Below are 20,745 nucleotides of genomic sequence, written 5' to 3'. Positions count from 1 at the left end.
TCCAAGAGTATTTCATCTTTATTTAAATATTTGGAATTATGCTGCATGATAGGACGCAAGATTTGAGGTGAAGTTTACTGGAAAAAAGCATCTGGTTTCAGCAGCAGGCTGAAGTAAAATGCTCTATTGGAGCACAGGAAAGCAGCTGCCAAGGTCCACTTTTCTCAGTATTTTTATCACAGTTACAAGATATCAGTGACAGCAGTTCAGTTACCTGTTTGCAAAGTGCACAGATGCACTGAAACAAGGAAAGTATTAGATTTAGATGATTCAACTTAGTAACATGATGGAAGTTACATAGAGCCTGCAGAGAAGTCTTGTTTCCATATGAACTCCTCAGTGTACTGATTCCCCTCATTACAGTTATTGGCACATGTGTACACCACCAGTGTTCCCCAGTCAATGCTCTCTCCAAGGCTGTCGACCTTCATGTGGTTCAGGAGCTGTGGCATAATCTTCAGAGAAAAACGAGAGTTTAGAGACAGGCCACAGCTAACTCCCTACCTTCTCACCATTTCTCTTCCCTTAAGGAAGTCCTGCCTTCATTTATGTTCCCTCATACCAATATCCCAGTCAAAACTTATTAAATAACATGGCAGTTCAAACTAAATATATGTGGATTCCCTCAAACACTGTAGTCGATGCACAAGAAATCAAATGCATGGCTCTGCTTATTTATTTAAGGAGCAACAAACAGCTTCAATAAAAGCACGCATCTATTTTAAAAGTATTCTCCCATAGAAGTTCCATTTGACTAAGTGTTGTCTGATTTATAAACAAACCTCTTCCTATTTGAAAATATCTTCGTAACTAAATTTTTTGTTTTCTCATGACACGAAGTGTATTCTCTGTAAGGACGCTTCTAGCATCCAAAATTCTACACCTGGATACTTCCAGCTAGGCCTATTTCCAATTCACATCCTGAAATGTTTTTCTTCTTTAGAAGAAACAAATATATTCCTATTACTTACATAGCCACAATTGCACCATTTTATGGATCACACAAATAATCAGGATCAGAACATACTTTCTATATGTGAAAGTCCTACAAGAAAGAGCAGTTACACTAGTAAATAAGGTCTCTATACAACTTAGCGTAGTTATTGTGTGGCAACTTTAACTATTTCACTCTAATTATAAGCCAATATCTGTAAAATTAGAGCCTGTTAAGTTTGAGCTACAGTACCTACATTATCTTTAGATGAATTTACATACCTGGAATTCAAATATCCTTTTGGCACCACATGAGCAATTTGGGATATCCTTTTCTTCAGGAACATTTTCACCTGATACCCAGATGGGGCCTTCTCCTCCTCTGCAGTATCTAATAATCTGAAATGGAGCAGGAGTTTAAGTTCTCAAGGCTGTCTTTTTCACCTTAGTATAAAATTGGTATTTCCTGACATATACAAAGCTGTAAGATGGATGCAGACAAAAGTCAGTTTTTCCCCATTGCCGAAATGCAAGGGGACTGTCTTAATGTCTAAGGTGGAGGTATGTTCAGACATTCATAGCCTTTGTTTGGTTACTGTTTAAATATTTATATACAAAATGAGGCATTAACAACAACAGGACACTGGTGGAGATCAGCTAGTATGTGGATCATTAGAGGCAGGTGATGCACCCACCCCAAGTACAGGAATGAACAGAATTAAAGTCTACCGCTTTCTCAATGTGCACCCTAATCCCTGAGCTACCAGGTAAGACGTGGCAAGAATCTCTTTTTTTCCTCCACCACTTTTGTAGATCTAGGCTTGTATCTTCTCTGACTATTTTTCTTTTTTTAAGCCTTTTGCGGTGCCAAGAAATAGTGGGGGAGGGAGCATTTTTTTTAAATAGTTGAAAATTAAATTCCATCACTCATTCAGTCAGCCTTACAAAAGCCAAACCAACTCCCATGTGTCAGATGGCACCCATGTCACTCTCATCCACATTGGTGAGAGCAACACAGCTCTTCTCTGCAGTTTTGGTTCTGGTGAGAAAGAAAGCCAACAGGGCCAAAGGCCAGGGCATGCAAGAAGGTGCCTCTTCTTTTGGTAGAAACCACTTGACAGGACAGCATATGCTACCCTCATGTTGGCTTTAATGCCCCTGTGCTTGGTCACCCTGACCAATTTCTGCCTGAGTTAGATGAGCAGGTGCTAAATTCTTACTTCATCATGAATCAAATTCTGCATCTAAAGACCAGTAGCATGTGTTGGTTAAAGCATGCAGATGATGAGGTATCCCCATAGCCATTTCTAACTGCCCATATGTAAGGCAGTGAAACATTTTGCAGATGCAGCCAAATGCTGCATCGGAACATATAAGTTCCTGTCTTCTGACCTGCTCTGGTTCTGCAGCTATTCGCTCCTTAAACTTTTGGAAGATCTTGTCATCTTCAGTCTCATGTTTTGCCATTGCTTCCAATGTCTCTTCATCTAAAGATTCCAATGCTTCACCTAAGCAAGAAAAAGCCCACGAAAGATTATTGGCTAACACAAGATGGACGCAAATAAAAAACAGTATTGTATCTGTAAGTGCATTTTGCCCCCAAGAATCACTGCCAGGGTAAAACACTCAAATAAAAAAATTACAAAACATCAAAGATATTTTCTTTTCTTTCTGAAAAACGTAAGATTCAGTCATGGACCCATCCATTTATTAGTTTTTGTAGCATTTTAAACATAGATTTCAATTCTGTAACGTTAGAAAGGGAGGGAGAAGAGTCAGTTTACCAAAGTTTATGGCCTTTCAGTAGGGATCAGCCAGACTGCTGAATCTTCTGAATCAGACACCTGAAAAGGCCACCTGAGCTGTGTGTGTGCCAGAGTAAGTTTCCATCACTGAAAGGCTTATCTGTTACACCCCTGCCACAGCACTCTCTGGCTCACATCCTTGTGGAGTGCTGAGCGGTCTCTAGACAGGTTTATACCTCAGTAAGATTCAGCTAGGAACGAAGCTGCTTTCCCTGCAACACCACACACTGCTAAACCCCGGCTCCGTGCGAAGCCTCAGTGGTGGGGAGCTGAAAACACATCATTAATATCTTAGGGAAAGGGCCTACACTTCAACTTCTTAAGGTTAATTAAGATCTCCTCAAAGCAGTTTTCCTCCAGCATAGACAAGGATGTTTGTTAAATACTTTTCATAAAGTTTAACCAGATGAAGCCAAACCCATTTAGCTCAATCTCCTGTCTCCAATAGTGGCCAGAAGCAGATGCTCAGGGCCCTATTTTTCTCACTTGAGGGAAGCACACAGCGATACAGTATGCTCCCAGCTATCTGCAGCTGGACTGCAGCAATAGCTTCTCTGACAGCTCCAAGGGGTTGGGGGAGGGGGGGGAGCCGTGAGGGCAGCTTGCCTATGACTCCACCTGATCACTGCTGAACCAACACTTCTGACCTCCACATGACCATAAGACGATAGCTGCAGCACTCATTATTATACCTTGTATGAAAAATACATTTATTTTAAACCCGCTGATACTTGAAGTCTCCCAGTTCTTGTATTGAGAAAGAGTAAATAATAAAAGTATTTTCAAGTAACCTCACTGAATAAAACCTACAGCTCCACAGATGGCAGGAGAATTTGGTGCTACCAACCTAGAACAGTAATTCAACACTATGAAACTAGTCACCTTCTACCTATTGCTCAGCAAGTCTCCCCACAACAAAAACTTCTATTATGGGATACATACAAAAGACCTGTGCAAGACAGCAGCTCATAACAACAAGCTAGTTAACAGAAATAGCTTGGCTATAGAAAATGGTATGTGTTTGCATCACAGACGGCCATATATATTACCCCTTTGGCACAGGCAGTTTACAACGAACCTTTCAAAATAACACAGTATTTTACATTCTACAGATGCAATACAGGCTGCGCCAGGAAGAATTTCAGACAGCATCACTTATTTCTTACTTGCACTGCCTGTAGCTCTGAGTTCCTCTTGTTTGTCTGAGTTCCCTGATGTATCTATAGCTGCTTCATCATCAGGATCTACACTGCTATCAGCAGGAGATTCTGGTTCCTCAGGTTCTATCAAAATTTCATATTCTGGAAAAAGGAATTCATTATGGTCTGGAACTGCATCCTCCAAATCATCTGCAAAAACAGAAAGTAGATACTATTTCACAATGTCATCCCATGTTTCATTTTCTTCTTCCAGAAGTAGCTACTTAAAAATACAGCACAAACATTGCAAGAGCAAAAAGGATTTACATCACTGCTAAAAGAGATCTGATCTTACAGTAAAAGGAGGCAAATTTGGTTTTAGGCACAGCAGAAAACTACAGTAGGTGACTAGTTGCTCTCAACCTTTGTAAATCCATGTGACAGAGGACAGACTGAACAGTTAGGAACTGCATTTAAGAAGAAAAACCCTGCAGTTTTACAGCTCTGTACATACCTCATTCTAACTAGCATATTCACAGAAGTGAAGCATGCTACCAATGCCTTGCAGCCATACCATTTTTCTTATTTTCCCTTTGTGTTTTATGAGCAAAGTTTTAAAAAATGCTGCAAGTGTACCTTCTATAAGAGTGAGGGGACGATTAAACATTATTACGTTTCAAGTTTTCACTCTTTAAATGAAATGCTTCAAACGCCTGATCCATAACTTGATTTGTCTAATTCCAGTTTTTACCTACTGCTTATTTCCACTTCTCATAATCAAAGTTTAGGGACTAGCATCCTGCAACATATAAACAGACACCTCACACACCAAATTTCATCGCACCATTACTAACTTGATACTTCTAAAGCCAAAAAAGAACTTTCAATAAAATCATGAACTACAGCAGGTATCTAGCTGTAAGTGCTCAGTACTTATTCCTTTAACTATTAGCAAACATATATGAGAGAGGAGATGGCTTAAAGAAAAGGACTCTAAAATAGCACACTTGTAAAAGGTACTTTTCTCATCTACTGACCTTCACAGTATCCTTCTAGGCATCAACTCTGCATTCTCCTTTACAGTTTATGAATAAGCCATCTTAAAAGTAACCTGCAAAGGGAAAAAGTAAGTTTATGTCCTTTAAGTTTTTTAATGATATAAGAAGGCCAGAAAGAGGTCTTTGAAAGAAACCAAAGATATGCTCTAAATTTATTAGCCTTCCAGGAAAAACAAAGATCCCAAATTCTTACGTTGTTGAAGTAAAATCCTAACAGAAGAAAAGCTTCCGAAGGAATCATTTATGGTTTCTTTGCAAATCACAAAACAACGTAAAAGACATAAGCTTCTTTTCTCCTTCCTTTGCAGGCCGCTACGCCCCTAACGAATCGCGGCACGCTGAGAGGACCGCTAGCTTTGCAGCGGCAGCCCTTCCTGCGAACAGTACGGGTAGCCGCTACACGGCGATCCCGCGAGCAGAAGCCCTTTTAAAGCCGCGGCTACGCTAACGCTCACTGCCTTACGGCTCGTCACCGCCTCCAGCTTTCTCCCCGCTCGGCCCCCACCGCCCCCCGCTCCGCAGGGCCCACCTGCGGCGCCGGGCTGCGCGCAGGTCCGCCGGTGCCCCCGCCGCCAGTCCAGCGCCTGGTGCTCGGGGCCGCAGTAGGCGGCGCGGCGGCAGCGCCCGCAGACGCGGGGCCCCAGGCAGCCGCAGACGCGGCACAGGGCGGCGCCGCTGCGCAGCCGCCGGGGCTGCACGGCGGCAGCGGCGCTGGCGGGCGGCGGCTCGCGCGGCGGCGGCTCCTCGGGGTAGGTGTCGTTGCGGCGCGGCAGCTGGTTGCGGAACACTGCGGGCGAGAGGCGGCAGGTAAGCGCGGCGACCCCGGCCCCAGCGGCGCCGCGCCCCCCGCCCGCCCCCTGCCCTCACCGCGCAGCGGGCCCCGCGGGCCGGGTGGGCGGTAGCAGGCGGAGCCGCGGCAGGCGAAGACGAAGAGGCTGCGGTGGAAGGCGTCGGCGCGGCCGGGCAGAGGCGCGTAGAGCTGCAGCAGCAGCGCGCAGGGCTGCCCGCAGCGGCCGCAGCGCAGGGCGGCGGGGCCCGGCAGTCCGGCCTCGCCCAGCCACGCCGGCCGCCCCCCGACCTTGCTGGGGAAGTGGGCGCTGAGCAGCCGCCAGGCCTCGCCCGGCGCCACCGCCGCCGCGAAGCCCAGCTCCACGCCCGCCGCCATGGCGCCCGCCGGAAAGGGCCGCCCCTTCCGCTCGCGCCCGCGCCCGCCAACGGCTAACGGCCAACGGCCCGCGCGAGGGCGGGCGGGGCGCTGCTCTTCCCCCCCGCCCCTTTCCTAATGGGGGAGGCCGAAGCGCCCCTGCGCTACCCCCGGCCCCGCCGTGATCGCCCCCCTGGCGCAGAGCGGGAACAGCACCACACGTGAGAGGCTCTGCGCTTTTAACTCCGTTTTTATAGGTAACGTTCATGAAGTAATCAAAATAATGCCAGTTGCTTAAAAAAAAAAAAACATGCAAAAACACAATTAGCATTTCTGGTTATTGCCCAAGATTTGTTTTGTGCTCTTCTTTCATATGGGTCTTATGTACAGCCAGCCAGCAACGTATTTTTTCCTAAATATCAATTTTAATGTTAAGTCCTTAACTCCCTGTTACAGTTTCACATCAATGAAATACTTGAAACCAGTCACATTCCTTGTTACACTTTAAAAAAGTACTTCAGTAACCATTGCTATGCACTTCTCTTTAAATATGTATCCAAAAAAACCCCAAACAAACAGTGCTTAATCTGTTTTTAAAAACAAACACAGCGAGGGTACAAATAAAACTTCAACCATCAGCAGTGACAGTTTCTAAGTGGTAATGGAAAATGCTTTGGCTGAAGAACACCTTTCCCCCACACGTCCCAGCCTCTCCTGCCTCTAACATGTTTACATGCTGACAGCTCCCAAACCCAAGGATATGGCGTGAATTTCAGTAATCCCCATCCATGCTCGGGTTCAGTGGCGGTCTGTGTTCTCAGCAGACAGTTGCAGCCACAGTCCCAGCATCAAAGACCGCTTACAGTCTTGCAGCCACAGGTTTCTGTACAGGTATCCTAGAGTCTAACAACAACAAAGTAAACACCACAGCATTAAAATTGTAAATACCATTCCATTAAACTACTTTTTGCTTTATTTTCTTTGGTCATTGGGTTGCAAAATGTTTTCAATATAGTAAAGAAGGGATAGTCAAATACACAGGGAAAGGAATTTAAAAAAAGGACTTTTTCATTCTGATACCATTAGTATTCTCACACTGATAACTTTAAGGAGGTACTAGAAGCAGCACACAACTTCTAATGTATGTTCATTGTCCAACTTCACTTAGAAACTGAGAAACTCTTTAAATGAGTTAGAGATCATTCAAAACACTTACCAAACATGTCCAGAATTTTATTAACGGCTTCTTGATTTATACTATAAGTGAATCCATTGGTCCTAGAGATTAAAAAAAAAAAAAAAAGTTTCTGCAATGAATATTTCTCACTCATTTCTATGTAATCTGAATAAATAATCTGAATAAAATATATTCAAAATTTCATCAAATTTTTCATCCAGCATCTGTATCAATTTTAAGGGCCACCTTCAGCACAGCAGTCTTTTAAACAGATTGTACTCAAGGATGGTGAAGGTTTCTTTTTCTTTCCTCCTTGCTCAGACTCCCTGCCTCTCTCTTCCCCTAATTTCTATTATTAGTGACAACTGCAGGAAGACAACTTTTGTTTGTTTACTTTCAACTGAGTAATTTTGAAGACCATCTCCGTAAAACTGAACCAAATCTTCAGCTGCTGTCAAAAATCAGACACACTCAGCTAATTTACACATAACAACAGTACTTTGTGCTTTCCAAGAGCACTACAAACCTTAACCTGACATAAGAAAATAGATCAAGGTTACTGTCTGCCAATTAAGTTCTGTGAAACAGTCTAGACCATATGGGTATTTGTTATAGCACGGTCTACCATGGTTATGCTCCTAAATATAGTAAGAAGCTCCACAACACAAATGAAATAGATTACATGAAGTGTATGCCATGATATTTCTGTATAAAAATAGCTGGGTTTTAATCATTAAAAACAAACAGGACTCTTCTATTTGCTTATCAAAGCCTTGGGAGAAACTCTGAAAACCAAAATATAAAGCACATGGTGTCAAAAGAACAAGAAGCCTACTAGTGGGTTAACAGAATTTGTCACTGGGTCGGGTCCCACAGGACTGCTTGCACTGTAAGGGGTACCATTCTGCTTCTACAACATGTATAGAAAGCAGCTCCCCAGATCTTCACTGTGGCTCAGTTAAATCTAATCAACCGACAGTTGACTGGTGTTCAGGAAATCAGGGTTATGGTATACCGCTTAATACTTATAGCTCAATCATTAACAATTTCCATTAAGACCACACGTGGTCTTTTGTGCACCAAAAAGCCAATGTTATTTACATCTTCTTCTTCTTCACTGCACCTAGCTGCACAAGAGCTGCCAAGGCATTCTTCTGGATGTCAGAAGACAATGCTTCATAACACTGAGTATTCCCTACAGAGAAAGCAGAAACACAATTAAAAGCTTTATCACCGCCCATCAACAAGCTATGCTTGTAAAATGATCACATTACATAACAGCTGTACACACCCTTCTCAAGAAGCTGAAAAACAAAGTTGCGGACTCCAGGTATAAACTGCTTCTCGGTAAAGGCTGCTTTTGCTTCCTTTGAGAGGTATCTGAAAATTAACTAACATTAAAAAAAAAGTTAACACTTTTTTCCTTTTGATTGTCAATTTGTAATTAATTACAAACAAAGATGTCCTCATAAGGAAATAACATTATTGTTACACTTTGGAAAGTGTAGGAGAGGGACTCAAAAGGTAGCATTACACAGAACACCTGAAATTGTTATTACTGTTTAACAGGCAATCATGAGAATTCTAATATTAAAGTAAAATTCAGTATTACTGTAATAGTTATCTTTAGACACTGATTTAACATTCCTATTCTCTCAGTCAAAACCAGTATCTTTTTAAAACAATATGTGTTTTACAGACGCGAAAAAAATGGCAAATCAGTACAGTTCAGCCTGAGTTGTACACCAGATCATTAACAATTCTCTCATCGACTAGGTTCAAATACCTATGTTCCCAACAATATGCTGTTGGGACAATTTAGCCTCCTATTGCTGCATATACTATTTATTTCACAAGCATGCGGTTTAGTCTTACTAAATCTGCAGAGAAAGCCAAAGAATTAAAAACAGATACCAATGGAATTAAGGACTCCCTAAAAGGCTATCAGATTAAGATGCAAACAAATTTCTGGACCTGGCAGGACAGCCCACGTAAAATGAATTAAGCAAGGACTCCTCCTAAAGAAATACAAATGAACCTGGTTGCAGCATACTCCCTGTGAAGTGAAGCTTATATACCCACAATGGGCCACTACATTACAATGTAGTTTATTGCTTTGGTCGTTTTGAAAGGTCTGAGACAGAAGTTGAAATCAGGATCCTGGAGGAAGGGTGGTGTTTAAGATACTTTTAACTGCTATTTCTCAACTCCTGCACTCCCTAGCCATGAAAACACTCTATTTATACTGCAGAAGAATCACCACTCTCATGGTTTTCCTATAAAACACAGGAAAGAAAAAGATGACAATTTTCTGAAGAAAAACATACCTGATAACCTTCCAAAAAAGGTCTGAACATAGCTGACAGGAAAGATATTACAACACTTCCTTTGTCAGTAGGGTAGATTTCTTGTTGAGTTGTTTGAATTGCATCACATTTTGTAAGTAGAAAACATCCTTCTTCAAAATCCTGGGAGAGGGAAACATAACTGATATTTTAACATCTACAGGAGGCACAGCTACCTTTGTCCCCCATGAAAAGATGACACGCAGTATGACACTACTTCAGTTTCTGAAATCAATTCTCGAGAGACTTGAACCAACATTTTCCTATATACCAGAAATACACTCCTAAAAAGGCAGTGGGAATGTGTTTGCAAACACAGATGCACCTAGATGCACAATAGGCCTTCTAGGGCCAAGAAAAGAGGTCATGGCTGCTACTGCCACAGCCAGCCTGAGTTCCCTCAGGATTTTGCCTGAGAAAGACAGATTGTCTGGTTTGGGGATTATTTTTTTTTTAGCTGGGGTTTGCTTTTATATCATGTCCACTGTTTGTGCTAAACAACAACATAGTTGACTGACCAAATGCCTGCATAAGGGGCAACACAATGGCCAAAAGTTACAAATTACAGGAATGTCTGTGACAAAACCTTTTTTCTGCCAATAGCTGGAGGGAAGAGTGGAGGAGAGGGAGTTGAAGATCTCTTTTTGAAATAACATAGCAACTCCTTCATTTGATTCCAGTGAAGTCAGTCATGGTCACCTTCTTGTCCCTTATTTGGTTTTGGTACTTAAAAAAAAAAAACGTACAAGAGGCAACAATTACTAACAATGAAAACTAAACATGATTTTTCAGATCAGCAACTACACCAATCAGCATTTAAAAAAAGTTCCAATTCTCTTCTATATAAAAATCTTTGAGATATTGATATACTCATAAGCCTTGAATATTCTTATGAGAATTATTCTCATCTTTCTGTTTATGCACGTAAAGTGCTATTTGAATACCATCATCATATAATTGGCCTTAATATTTTATAAAAATCACGTTTAATCAGTTTAAAATCCAAATAAAAACCTGGACTTACCAGTTTATATTGGATATGACTGACTTTTTTTTACTAATAAACTTGTGCTCACCTGCATTTCAAGCTGGCTAGACTACACCCATCAAAATTATACACACACACATACATACATATACATATATATATATATATATAAGCATTCGGAGTTCAAGGTATTAGAAGAACCTTAGGCACTGTATGCACACTACAGCATTAAATGCAGCCATACTGTGGATTCAAGGAGAGGTGGGTAGAGAGATGTACTTTAATACAGGAGACTCTAGGTGTTGGCCCAGTGCTCCGTTAGCCCTGCCATCCCAGAGCGTATATATGGAGCTTCACAAAACAACCAATCATGGTTGCACTAATAGGACTATAATTACCTAGAGAACAATAGGTACTTAAATTTGGAACAGCACACTATTTGTCAAAGATAACAAAGACACACAATAGTTGATCATTAATTGGTATAATGTATTTACTTTAATGTTTGAAAGTTTAACTTTGTGTTGTGCCTCCTTGCTACCTAGTCTGCAACAGCTTTTAGATAAACTTACCTTTTCTGCCCTCAATGAGAATTCCTATTTTGCTTCTGTGCTGACAGAACATATCTGCTCTTTGCTAGAATTCAATTACAAGATCTACATTAACATTTTTTTCTTCACAGCCTCAAGTCTTCCATAACCACAGAGGAACAGGAGAGTCTTTACACTTCATTTTAAAGATTTTTCTACATGTATCTTTCTATCTGTGCTGAAAGACTGGTAGTTTCATGCAAAAAAGTCAAAGTTCTGCTACAGTTTATTTTAATAGTTCAGAATTGGGCAATTTTAGACTTTTTTGTTTTTTACTGGAGGGAAGGAGGGAGAAAAATGCACATGCAACCTTGTGGATTCAGACAATGCTTTGCAACTAAACAAATGACTGACCTCCACTCTGACCCCCTGTTAAGTCCTCCCTCCCACTTACAGATCAAGCTGATATCTCTGGAAGTATTTATCACAAAGCACTTGTAAGGGAGAGCTCTGAAATTAGATGCTCTTTTAGTTGGTTAAGAACTATCAGTATTTACGTACAAAGGATGATTTTTACCTTCAATGAAATGCCAGGAAAGAAGATGAACTCATCAGAAAAAACATCTCTCAAGAAGCTGAAGCAGCTATAGACTTCCTCTGAAAAAAATTATTGTAGAGTACTGCCATTTAAAAACATATTTTACCTCATGTAAGTTAAAAGCCATTTGCTCCCAATTTTAGAGGTACTATCTACTTCAAATAAAATCTGGACTTGTCATTCAAGCATACATAAATATGCACCAGAAACTGCCACAGTGGGACAACAATTATTCCAAGTACTTGATTCAATTGTTCCTAAAAGGAAGGAACTCAGGAACTGGGTATGTAGCTTCTCAGGACATGTACTGAATACTATATAATTGGATGCCACACAAAATTAATATATATGTTCTGAATTTTCTTTTTTTTAAACAAACAAGTATTGGAAAACACCAAAATACTTCAGAAACAGTAATGGGAAGAAGCAGAAAAACTGGGAACTAGCTGCACTCCACACGCATGTAATCTGTGTGTAATTTGTAACCTAAAACGCAGGCCGATTAATTATCAACAAGACAAACGCTTATCCACTGTAAATCATTCTACACTCCTGTAAAACGAAACCTCACTAGAGAGACACAAGACACTTTGAAACATAGTTCCACTTAACATATCTGAAATACGAAAAATGATTTATGCCACTTTGGAGGCTATCTCACCCTCAGACAGTCCCATAATGCACACTGCAAGGGAAGCAACATAAATACTCCGAGGCATCTACTTCTAAACCATGAGTTTTGTATTCCAGACCAGTGTAAACAGGAAGCAGGATCACCTTATCTTAACTCTGCCCTCTCAGTGGAATATACTTATTTTCAAAAGCATCAAAGGGTAAATGAGTAAAATAGGCAACAAAAACACAGCCCCCACCACCACCACCACCACATCCACCTTATGCGAGTGGACCTAATTCAGCACGCTGCTGCAATACTCAAAGGGAGCTCCCACAAACAGCTGCAAGAACCTTGTGCTCCTCTCACTGAGGACAGTGCAAAGAACAACGATGCTGGGCTCCGCTCTTAGGGCTACCCGAAGTTACCTTTTCGGAAGCTGCGTGTCATTTGCAAGGCAACTGCCACCAGAGACGGGCGCACAAACACGTTCAACAGCTGGTTCCTGTAGGTTCCACACATGAGGATGGCCAAAGCTCGCTTAAAGACGATTTCCCCTACAGCTCCACCTTCTGCTCCTTTGTCATTTAGGACCACGTGGCCATCGACAAGGCAAACAACATTGGAATGCAGGGCGAGGCCAGATGTGATTGCTTTTTTGGCACATAGGTTATCTAGCAGAAAAACACAACACTAAGGCAGATGCAAAAGGGAATACTTCTCTGTTAGAAGTGCACATGACAGCCTCATAGTAGTAGGAATGGAAGTCATGCACACAAGAACAAAATATGTCAAAGTCAAAATTAGATGAATCCCTTATCTGAAGAGGGACTGACTCCAGCATTAGCTAACCCGAGTACACAGATATCAGCAAGATGCTTGAATCAAGTTTAGGCAAAATTCTGTTTTCAAGAACCTGCATGTTGTCATCCAAACTGAAGGAAAATTATCTGAGAGAAGTTTCCACAATACAACCATACAAGGATATCTTAAACAACTAAATATGAAAGCTGAAATAGCCTAATAGATAAAGGCAGTGTCTTCTGGCACCTTAGCTTTTTAAAGAAGAATTTACCATGTTCATCATTCAGGAAATGGAGACTATTCTTTTGCTTAGGCATTTCTGACACTATAATTTTTGAATCAGACACACAAGTCTATAATATTTCTCCTAATTCTCTTATATGAGGGAGCCCTCATCCCAAACTAAGTTTAAAGAAATCCACCACTCTTTCTGAGGATAAAGCAAAATGTAAAAATAAACAGACAAATTATAGCTTTGATTTTATCTCACATATACCTTTGGGCTAGTTCTTTGCCACAGTAGCGATTTATACTACACTCAATATCAAGAAACAAACAGCATTATACTGAGTTACTGTTGCAGATTGGGCAATTGCCTGTGACTTACATTCAGAAAGATAGGGTTCAGAAAGATAGACATTAGGTACATCTCAGCACTCCTTAATACAATCACCTTATAATTTTCCCTTCATTCCACACTTCAAGAAATAGCAAAATATCTGTTCTGCCTCTACCTCACTGGTTTTCAAAGTAGCATTTTCTACAGCCTGAACCAAAAACTTTCAGCTTTTAGCATCATTTTTGCATATCCTAAAACCCACTTATGACTCACCAACAAGGAAAACATTATACTGTAAAGTCACTGTACACTGCTGCCACGTAAATAAAATTTGTCCTTCATAAACAACAAAAGTAACAGAAATAACACTTTCTTTGCATACCAGGCCACTCAATGAATCCTCCAAAAGTCTGTGTTAAGCCTTTAAGCCAAAGAGTCTTTTCTATTAGAAGTTCAAAATCCATGGCTGGCAAATTCTGGAGCAGGACAGCAGCAGCTAGTACCCAAGGGCTCAAAACCATATTTTCTATTTGCAGGAGTTCCATTTTATAAGCTACATCGCTAACAAATTCTTGAATATCCTCAGATGGCTTTTGGGGCAGATGCCTGAAAAAAAACCACCACGGTTAAAGGTAAAAAGCTCTGAAATGCAGGATCCAGATTATATCCTTCCTTATTTGTTCCGTATTGCTCCAAGATCTGTAACCACATTATAACATCTAACATCTGGAGAGTAATTCTATCCATGTAGTATGTACTACAGGACACCTGAAGTACAGAGCTAAATACTATCGAGAAGCTACTGTTGTTTTGAATACAGAACTTTGTTTTGACACTGTACATTTGCTCTCTGCAGAAAAAGAAATACCAGGGCTTACATTCTGATATCGGATTGCAAAAGTTACCCAATCTAGTCAAAGCTACAGCTTCCTGGTGCATGATCAAGTAATAGTTTGCAGTAACAAAGCAAGGAGGGAGAGAAAAGCGGAATTTTTAAGTGACAAAAACACTGAATTCTCAAAAAAAGTCTAAGAGCTTTGCACAGTACATTTTTGCACATTGTACATTTCTAAAATGACATTTCTCAACACGGTACAAAACTACAGCAAGTAACTTATTTCAGAAACACCCTATCACAAGCACAGTAACCCTGTGCTCAGACAAAACAGGTTCAGCAGTCTAAATAGCCAGATCACAGGGAGGAGAGAAAAGTTAAAAATAGACAAAGCACTGAAAGCATCTATCTTAATTATTTTGCATAGGTGAAGACTAAACAAATGCTTTTCCTGTGTACAAACCATGAAAGCTGTGGTACCTGGGAACCAAATTATATGGGCATCGATTGATCCTCCCAGATGCTAAGGTTCTGAGTGACACCGGCTGGCCAACATAAATATGTATCGTCCCAAAATTGTCACTGAGGATTCTTCTGGCTTTCAACAAGCCCTAAGAGAATGAAGAGCAAATTTTAATGCTGCAGGGTGTGTATACATCAGACTGTTCTGTTCTTATGGAATCTACGTACAGATGTAGATTCTTTGGGCTTCGGGACTCCTAGGAGCTCATATGCATAGAGGGATTCTTCTAATATCCTCTCATAGCTGATGCTGATGGGAACAAGGTACGTGTCGAAGACTTCACGTTTAAAAAATGGCTCCATCACAATACTGAGAAGACCTGTAAATAGGAAAAAAAAAAAGTGAATCACTCTTGTCTTTTTGGAGCAGGGAACAGCAACTTCCATTTAACTTTGAAGAAGATTAAAAACTAAAATAATTAAAGATTAAAAGCTGCTAACTGGTATGCACTGTGCTAGCTCTCTCCGAGCAAGCAGATGCACAAGATGTTGCCCAAGCTTTAAAACACAAAGCAAACATAAGCAATGAATTCCATCAGCTAGGTATGCTCTTTTCAATAGCACTGCTGTGTACTCACTCACACAGTATCTTCCTTCTAAGGATTCCTCGTTTCTTTCACAAACAATTTAAAATATTTCTGTGCTGGCGAGGGGACGCCTAGTGTTAAGCACACAGCAGGACAACGGGAGAGAAAGCAGTAGAGTGCAACAGACTTGTATTGCCATTCTTTGTATGGCCTTAAAACTCTGACCATAGTGTCTTCCACTACTCTGACAGACCTCACCCATTTCCCACCACTTTAACACCCCACATTGTCTGAGCAACTTATGAAGAAATAAGCCACTAATAACAGTACTCATAAACATGAGGAGCTCCAAGTTTTCAACCAACCTACCAAACTTTGGAGTCAGAGTCTTGGCCGTGCGGCTTCTAGTCCCTTCAAGAAAAAATTCGACTGGGGCATAGCCATTCTTCAAAAATAAAACAAGACAAAAAAACCTGATGAGAACAATATTTCTTCTTTACTTCTCCTCAAAAAATTCTGTTAAGTTTTTTAAATGGAAGCCCTGCATATCTAACTTCAGTCATCTCTAAGTCTATATGCATCCAATGTATCTGCCACGCCATATAGGTAAATTAACTGACACATTTTGCCTGTGCATGAGATATGGACACACGATTAAAAGCAACTGATGAGCTGTGATTCAGTTACTACCTATTGTTGAACTGTATAATGGAGCGCATGTGTGCTCTCCGCTTGCTTTAGTTCTGAGGGAACATTCATTTCCTCAGATCACAGTGAAATTTTCAATTGTGTACCATGGCATCATGAATATTTCACAAAAATCATTGCAACAGAGTATTTCTTAAGCATACATTTTGATAGTTCAGTAATTTATTTACCCTTAACATAGTTTTTACATATTCAGCAAAAACTGCCCAATAGAGTCTGTTCCCACCGAAAGAACGTCGCATAAAAAAGGCACCTGCCCTTCGTAGCAGCTCGCCAACTATTTTCATTCCTAGGAAATCTGGAAAACACAAACAAAAAACAAAACCACACACACAAAACTCATTGATTAATATTAGTCAGCAGGGTCAACCAGTTTCCCTAAAACACTGATTCAATTATCAGAATAAAGGAGATCCCCTTCAAAGATTCTATTGTTGTAAATACCTTTACTTGCTTTCAGAACATCAAGCAAGACATATGTAGACATGACTGATATGTAATATGCTTTCAAGCTTTTTGCACATAGCATACACTTAGAACAATTTCTTTGGATAATTTAGATGGTCGGACTTCAGTCATAATGAAGACTATTTAGTTCACTGTCTCGCTTAACTTCAGAAAGATTAGTTACCATTTAATACAACCTAGAAGACGCTGAAATTAACTGACTAATTACACTGTATACAGCTATACCACTTGAGATCCTGACTCATCACCTTTTGGGTGGTGGTGGGAAGTGGAACCAAATCAAATCAGTTAAACTTTTGGTAGTTTTCTAGTTTTACACAATCAGGGTCAACACTTAACTTGCCAAAACCAGCCGACACTTTAACAACTTTTTAAGGGAGGCATTTAAAACAAGAGTCTATGCAGCAGCTGGCTGTTTGTTGCTTCAGTCTCCTTGTCACCTCGACAGTGAAACATCTGAGAACAGAGATTCCCTTGGTAAATAATTGACATTTCCAGCTGCAACATTGACAGGACTGCCTTGAAGATCTGATGTATTTTATAGTACACATACATGTGCTTTATATAAATGTGTGTATGTATATATATACATACACACAATTATTATTTATATATATGCTATTGCATATATATAGCAACATGTTATTGTGTGTATATATAGCTCTTATAATACATATAATAACTTACACCTTATATACCTCAAGCCCACACCGCCTCACCCACTCTGTCTCTTGAACATCACTTGTGAGGCAGAAATGCAGATCGAAGCACCAGCTGGGTCCCTGCTAATGCAGCACCACAGATACTGTGGTGTTACCAGGAACTATCTACCTGACTTTAGCTGATCCCCATATATCTATCTGTATGGTACATGGAGTCAAGGGATAACTAAAAGAGGAGAGGCACGTATCACTGAGATCAGGAGAGCGTCTCTCCACTCAGCACAAGTACCACTTTGAAAGTGAGTTTGTGTACAGCATCTTGTGAATCTCTAATACAATATGTAGTAAATATGACTAAAATCATGGAGTGCTGTGTGTGTTTCCACCAGGCAGAGGAACTCTAAAAAGATACACACACATGCAGCAACGTAACCGAGCTGCAAAACCCTAATTCTGGAAAACTTTGACTGCAAAATATCTCAAACATTAAAAAACAGTTAATTATTAAAAAAAATCCCTCTAGGCTAACTCAGTAATATCTTGAGTGTTTTGAGATCCAGAACTTAAAACAGGTATTGATCTAATCCAGAAGTCAGCAAAGGAGCACACTGGTACCTATAACAGCATGTGCTCAGTAACATGCAACAGGTCAGCAGCTGCAATTCCTTAGGAAAGGCAGCTATGAGACAGCAACTTCTGAATTCACCAGAAGCTAACCCGTATCACCCAGAGGCAAGGTACCACTAACTCACAGATCAGCAGAATCTTGTCTTCTCTACCAAACATATTCTCCCAGCTTCTGTTGTTTTTCTACTGGTATGCAAACGTTTCGATTGGAAAAGAAAAATACAGTCTAGCCTCCACCCTTGAAAATTCCCAGCCACTGGTCCTATCTACTCTAGAGCATCAGAAGAGTGTTAAGTGAAAAATTTCACAAGCACACCCTAAATCAGCTCTGTCCTCATTCATTTTAATGGGAGGAAAGCTGAGCTTAATATGGACCCGAAAAACCTACCCTTAACTTTTAGCTATTACAGCTGCCTACTTAATAAAACACAGTTCCCAAATCTGTGGCACTTTTCATGCAAGCAGCTCAAAGCAAAGTTCCTGGCATCAAAGAGCACCTACTGAAAAAGGGTAGTGACTTGGGTTGTTGGAGAATTTTCAAATGCTATTCCACTGAAAGCAATGGAAATTTTGTCGATTTGACAGAAGTGACATGTTGCAAGGGGTGGGGGGAGGGAAATATCATCTTATCTGTTCGTTTACAGGCTCATTCACTCCCTACCATTTCAAAAAGTTGCACTAGTAGACTATAGTAGAGTAATACATTCCCAGATCGTTGCTAGCTTGCCTGCATGCATACAGGACTGCACTAGATCTCCAGCTGCTGTCTGCCCGCTTAGAAGACTTGGTTGATACCACATGTTTCTCAGTTAAATGCTACCATAGAGTCAGGATTTTCAAGAAGCACATTAACCCAGAAAATATTCACTGTCCAAGTTAAAAAAAAAAAAAAAAATCCCACAATTTCATTTCTACAAATAAAACTGGCTTCATCTGCTAAATATAAATATATCCAACAATAGGTCCATTGAGGCAAATTTCCTTTTCCTGTCAGCTCTGCTCTCAGCATTTCACATAATGGCATTCTGCCAATGTTTTCAAGAGGATTGGTCATATCATCACCAAGGTGATTGACAGTTCATATCTGGCTACTATGACTGCAGTTAAAACTGTATAAAGTATCACAAAAGGCTCTGCATACGCAGTAGCTCTTGGCCAAGTTGTTGCCCATTTCCAGCCAAAAAATATATACAGAAGTCGTCTTCTCAACGCCTAGCTTTGCCCACTCTCATGGGTGGCACTTGGGGCAGTTCCAGTCAAACTGGCTACTAAAAAAAATAAAATCCACCTTTGATTAGACTTCTCAGCACAGACAGGGAGGCTTTCAGATGCTTTAAGCACCTCATCCAAGGGAGATATTCCAAGACATATTAGAAGAAGAACTTAAAGACAATTACTTATAGTAGCAGCTACCAGATCACTTGCTACAGATTCTCTGAATCCTGAAAACATTGTTAGAGAACATACTTGCCTATTCCTGCAGCAATGACAGGCAGAGCCAAGTCGTATGTATATAGCAAATAAGACAGCATCAAAAAATCTACGTAGCTTCGGTGACTGGGCAGTAGTACAACAGGATGCTCTTGAATGGCCTGTTGCAACTGAAAAAGAAATCCAAACACAATATTGTTCCAATATTTACAGACTGACTGTTGAAATTTGCAAACACAGACCTTTGTGTGGCTTAAGACAAACAGAAGTTGATTTGTTTGAGGGTGGTTTCTCCATCCACATGCTCTAAAACCTTTTTCAGTATGGGACCACAGGAAATTTGGAGCTATAGTTTCCATAACAGTAATGTGTGGTTCACAGGTGTCGCAGGACTCATAAATAGGGGCCAAATCATTGCATGATAGCATAATCCAAATCCCTTCGATGGGGATGAGAAACCCAACGGCGGCTGTCAGGGCTGACATCACCAAGTCTTGCGGGGAGCACACTGCACCCTCCAGTGCAGCAACATCCCGCAAATGAAACAAGGGGATGACATGAAAGTTCTGTGGGACAGCCAACCTGCTCGGTCACGTAACATTAGCTTTTTGACCCCAATTCAGCTAAATGCATTATTAAATCTACAAAAGCTGATCTAACAGAATCACTGAAAAATGTCTGCAAGTACTCCTTACATGTATGCATGTATTCTGTATAAACAAAGCTTTCAATCACACTAATATATTCCAGCACTTAGTTCAGAAATCCACTAACTCCACTTAAATTATAATTTGCTATCTGACCACTCTTGCAACTTGCTCTCACTTTTTCTGTCTATATTCTTGGTCACATACCCACACTCCCTCTAAAACCAGTCCCAGTGTTTCTATTTATCTACTGTCCAGGTAACTATTGCCACATTCCGCCCCATACGGAGAATTGCTTCTGGGATGTACTGTATTGTTGCCTGCTTTATAACATAAATCAAGTTAAAAGAAAACAGGCCAAAGTTTTTTCCAAAACAAAACTCTTAAACAAAAGATTCTCCTTTTCTTATGTCCTACATCTCATACACCACTTTATCAAAATTTGTTGCATGGAGATTTATTTTAAAATTAGGAATTCAGACCCCTGCAGAGCTGGCAAAACAATGACACCACAAGAGTACCAAAAAAAAGGGGGGGCAGGGGGAGCAAGAGTGAGAGGAAGATCACAATGTGTCTTTTTTGACAATTATTTATCTTTAATGACAACTCTATGGAAAAAAAAAAG

The 20,745-nt window shown here is 40.6% G+C and overlaps 1 protein-coding gene across 3 annotated transcripts in view; it reads right to left on the bottom strand.

Annotated features, from left to right (window-relative positions):
* GNPAT (glyceronephosphate O-acyltransferase) overlaps window positions 1–20,745 on the bottom strand; it is a 27,552-nt gene continuing 6,807 nt past the window's right edge. For 2 of the 3 annotated variants that reach the window (XM_064509275.1, XM_064509276.1), the window contains exons 4-20: window positions 19,514–19,643; window positions 16,456–16,583; window positions 15,947–16,022; window positions 15,219–15,370; window positions 15,009–15,139; window positions 14,076–14,299; window positions 12,759–13,004; window positions 11,697–11,776; window positions 9,584–9,724; window positions 8,548–8,647; window positions 8,358–8,451; window positions 7,296–7,357; window positions 5,465–5,722; window positions 3,905–4,087; window positions 2,326–2,441; window positions 1,216–1,332; window positions 1–455 (exon numbers count right to left, since the gene is read on the bottom strand). In XM_064509275.1, coding sequence (XP_064365345.1) covers window positions 294–455; window positions 1,216–1,332; window positions 2,326–2,441; window positions 3,905–4,087; window positions 5,465–5,722; window positions 7,296–7,357; window positions 8,358–8,451; window positions 8,548–8,647; window positions 9,584–9,724; window positions 11,697–11,776; window positions 12,759–13,004; window positions 14,076–14,299; window positions 15,009–15,139; window positions 15,219–15,370; window positions 15,947–16,022; window positions 16,456–16,583; window positions 19,514–19,643 — 2,400 coding nt within the window. In that variant the 3' untranslated portion in view covers window positions 1–293. The remainder of the gene's footprint in view (window positions 456–1,215; window positions 1,333–2,325; window positions 2,442–3,904; window positions 4,088–5,464; window positions 5,723–7,295; window positions 7,358–8,357; window positions 8,452–8,547; window positions 8,648–9,583; window positions 9,725–11,696; window positions 11,777–12,758; window positions 13,005–14,075; window positions 14,300–15,008; window positions 15,140–15,218; window positions 15,371–15,946; window positions 16,023–16,455; window positions 16,584–19,513; window positions 19,644–20,745) is intronic. The other variant, XM_064509277.1, reaches the window with a different exon arrangement.

This window comes from Dromaius novaehollandiae, chromosome 3, assembly GCF_036370855.1.
Source record: "Dromaius novaehollandiae isolate bDroNov1 chromosome 3, bDroNov1.hap1, whole genome shotgun sequence".
Taxonomy (NCBI): Eukaryota; Metazoa; Chordata; class Aves; order Casuariiformes; family Dromaiidae; genus Dromaius; species Dromaius novaehollandiae.
This window is presented reverse-complemented; position numbering and strand designations above follow the sequence as displayed.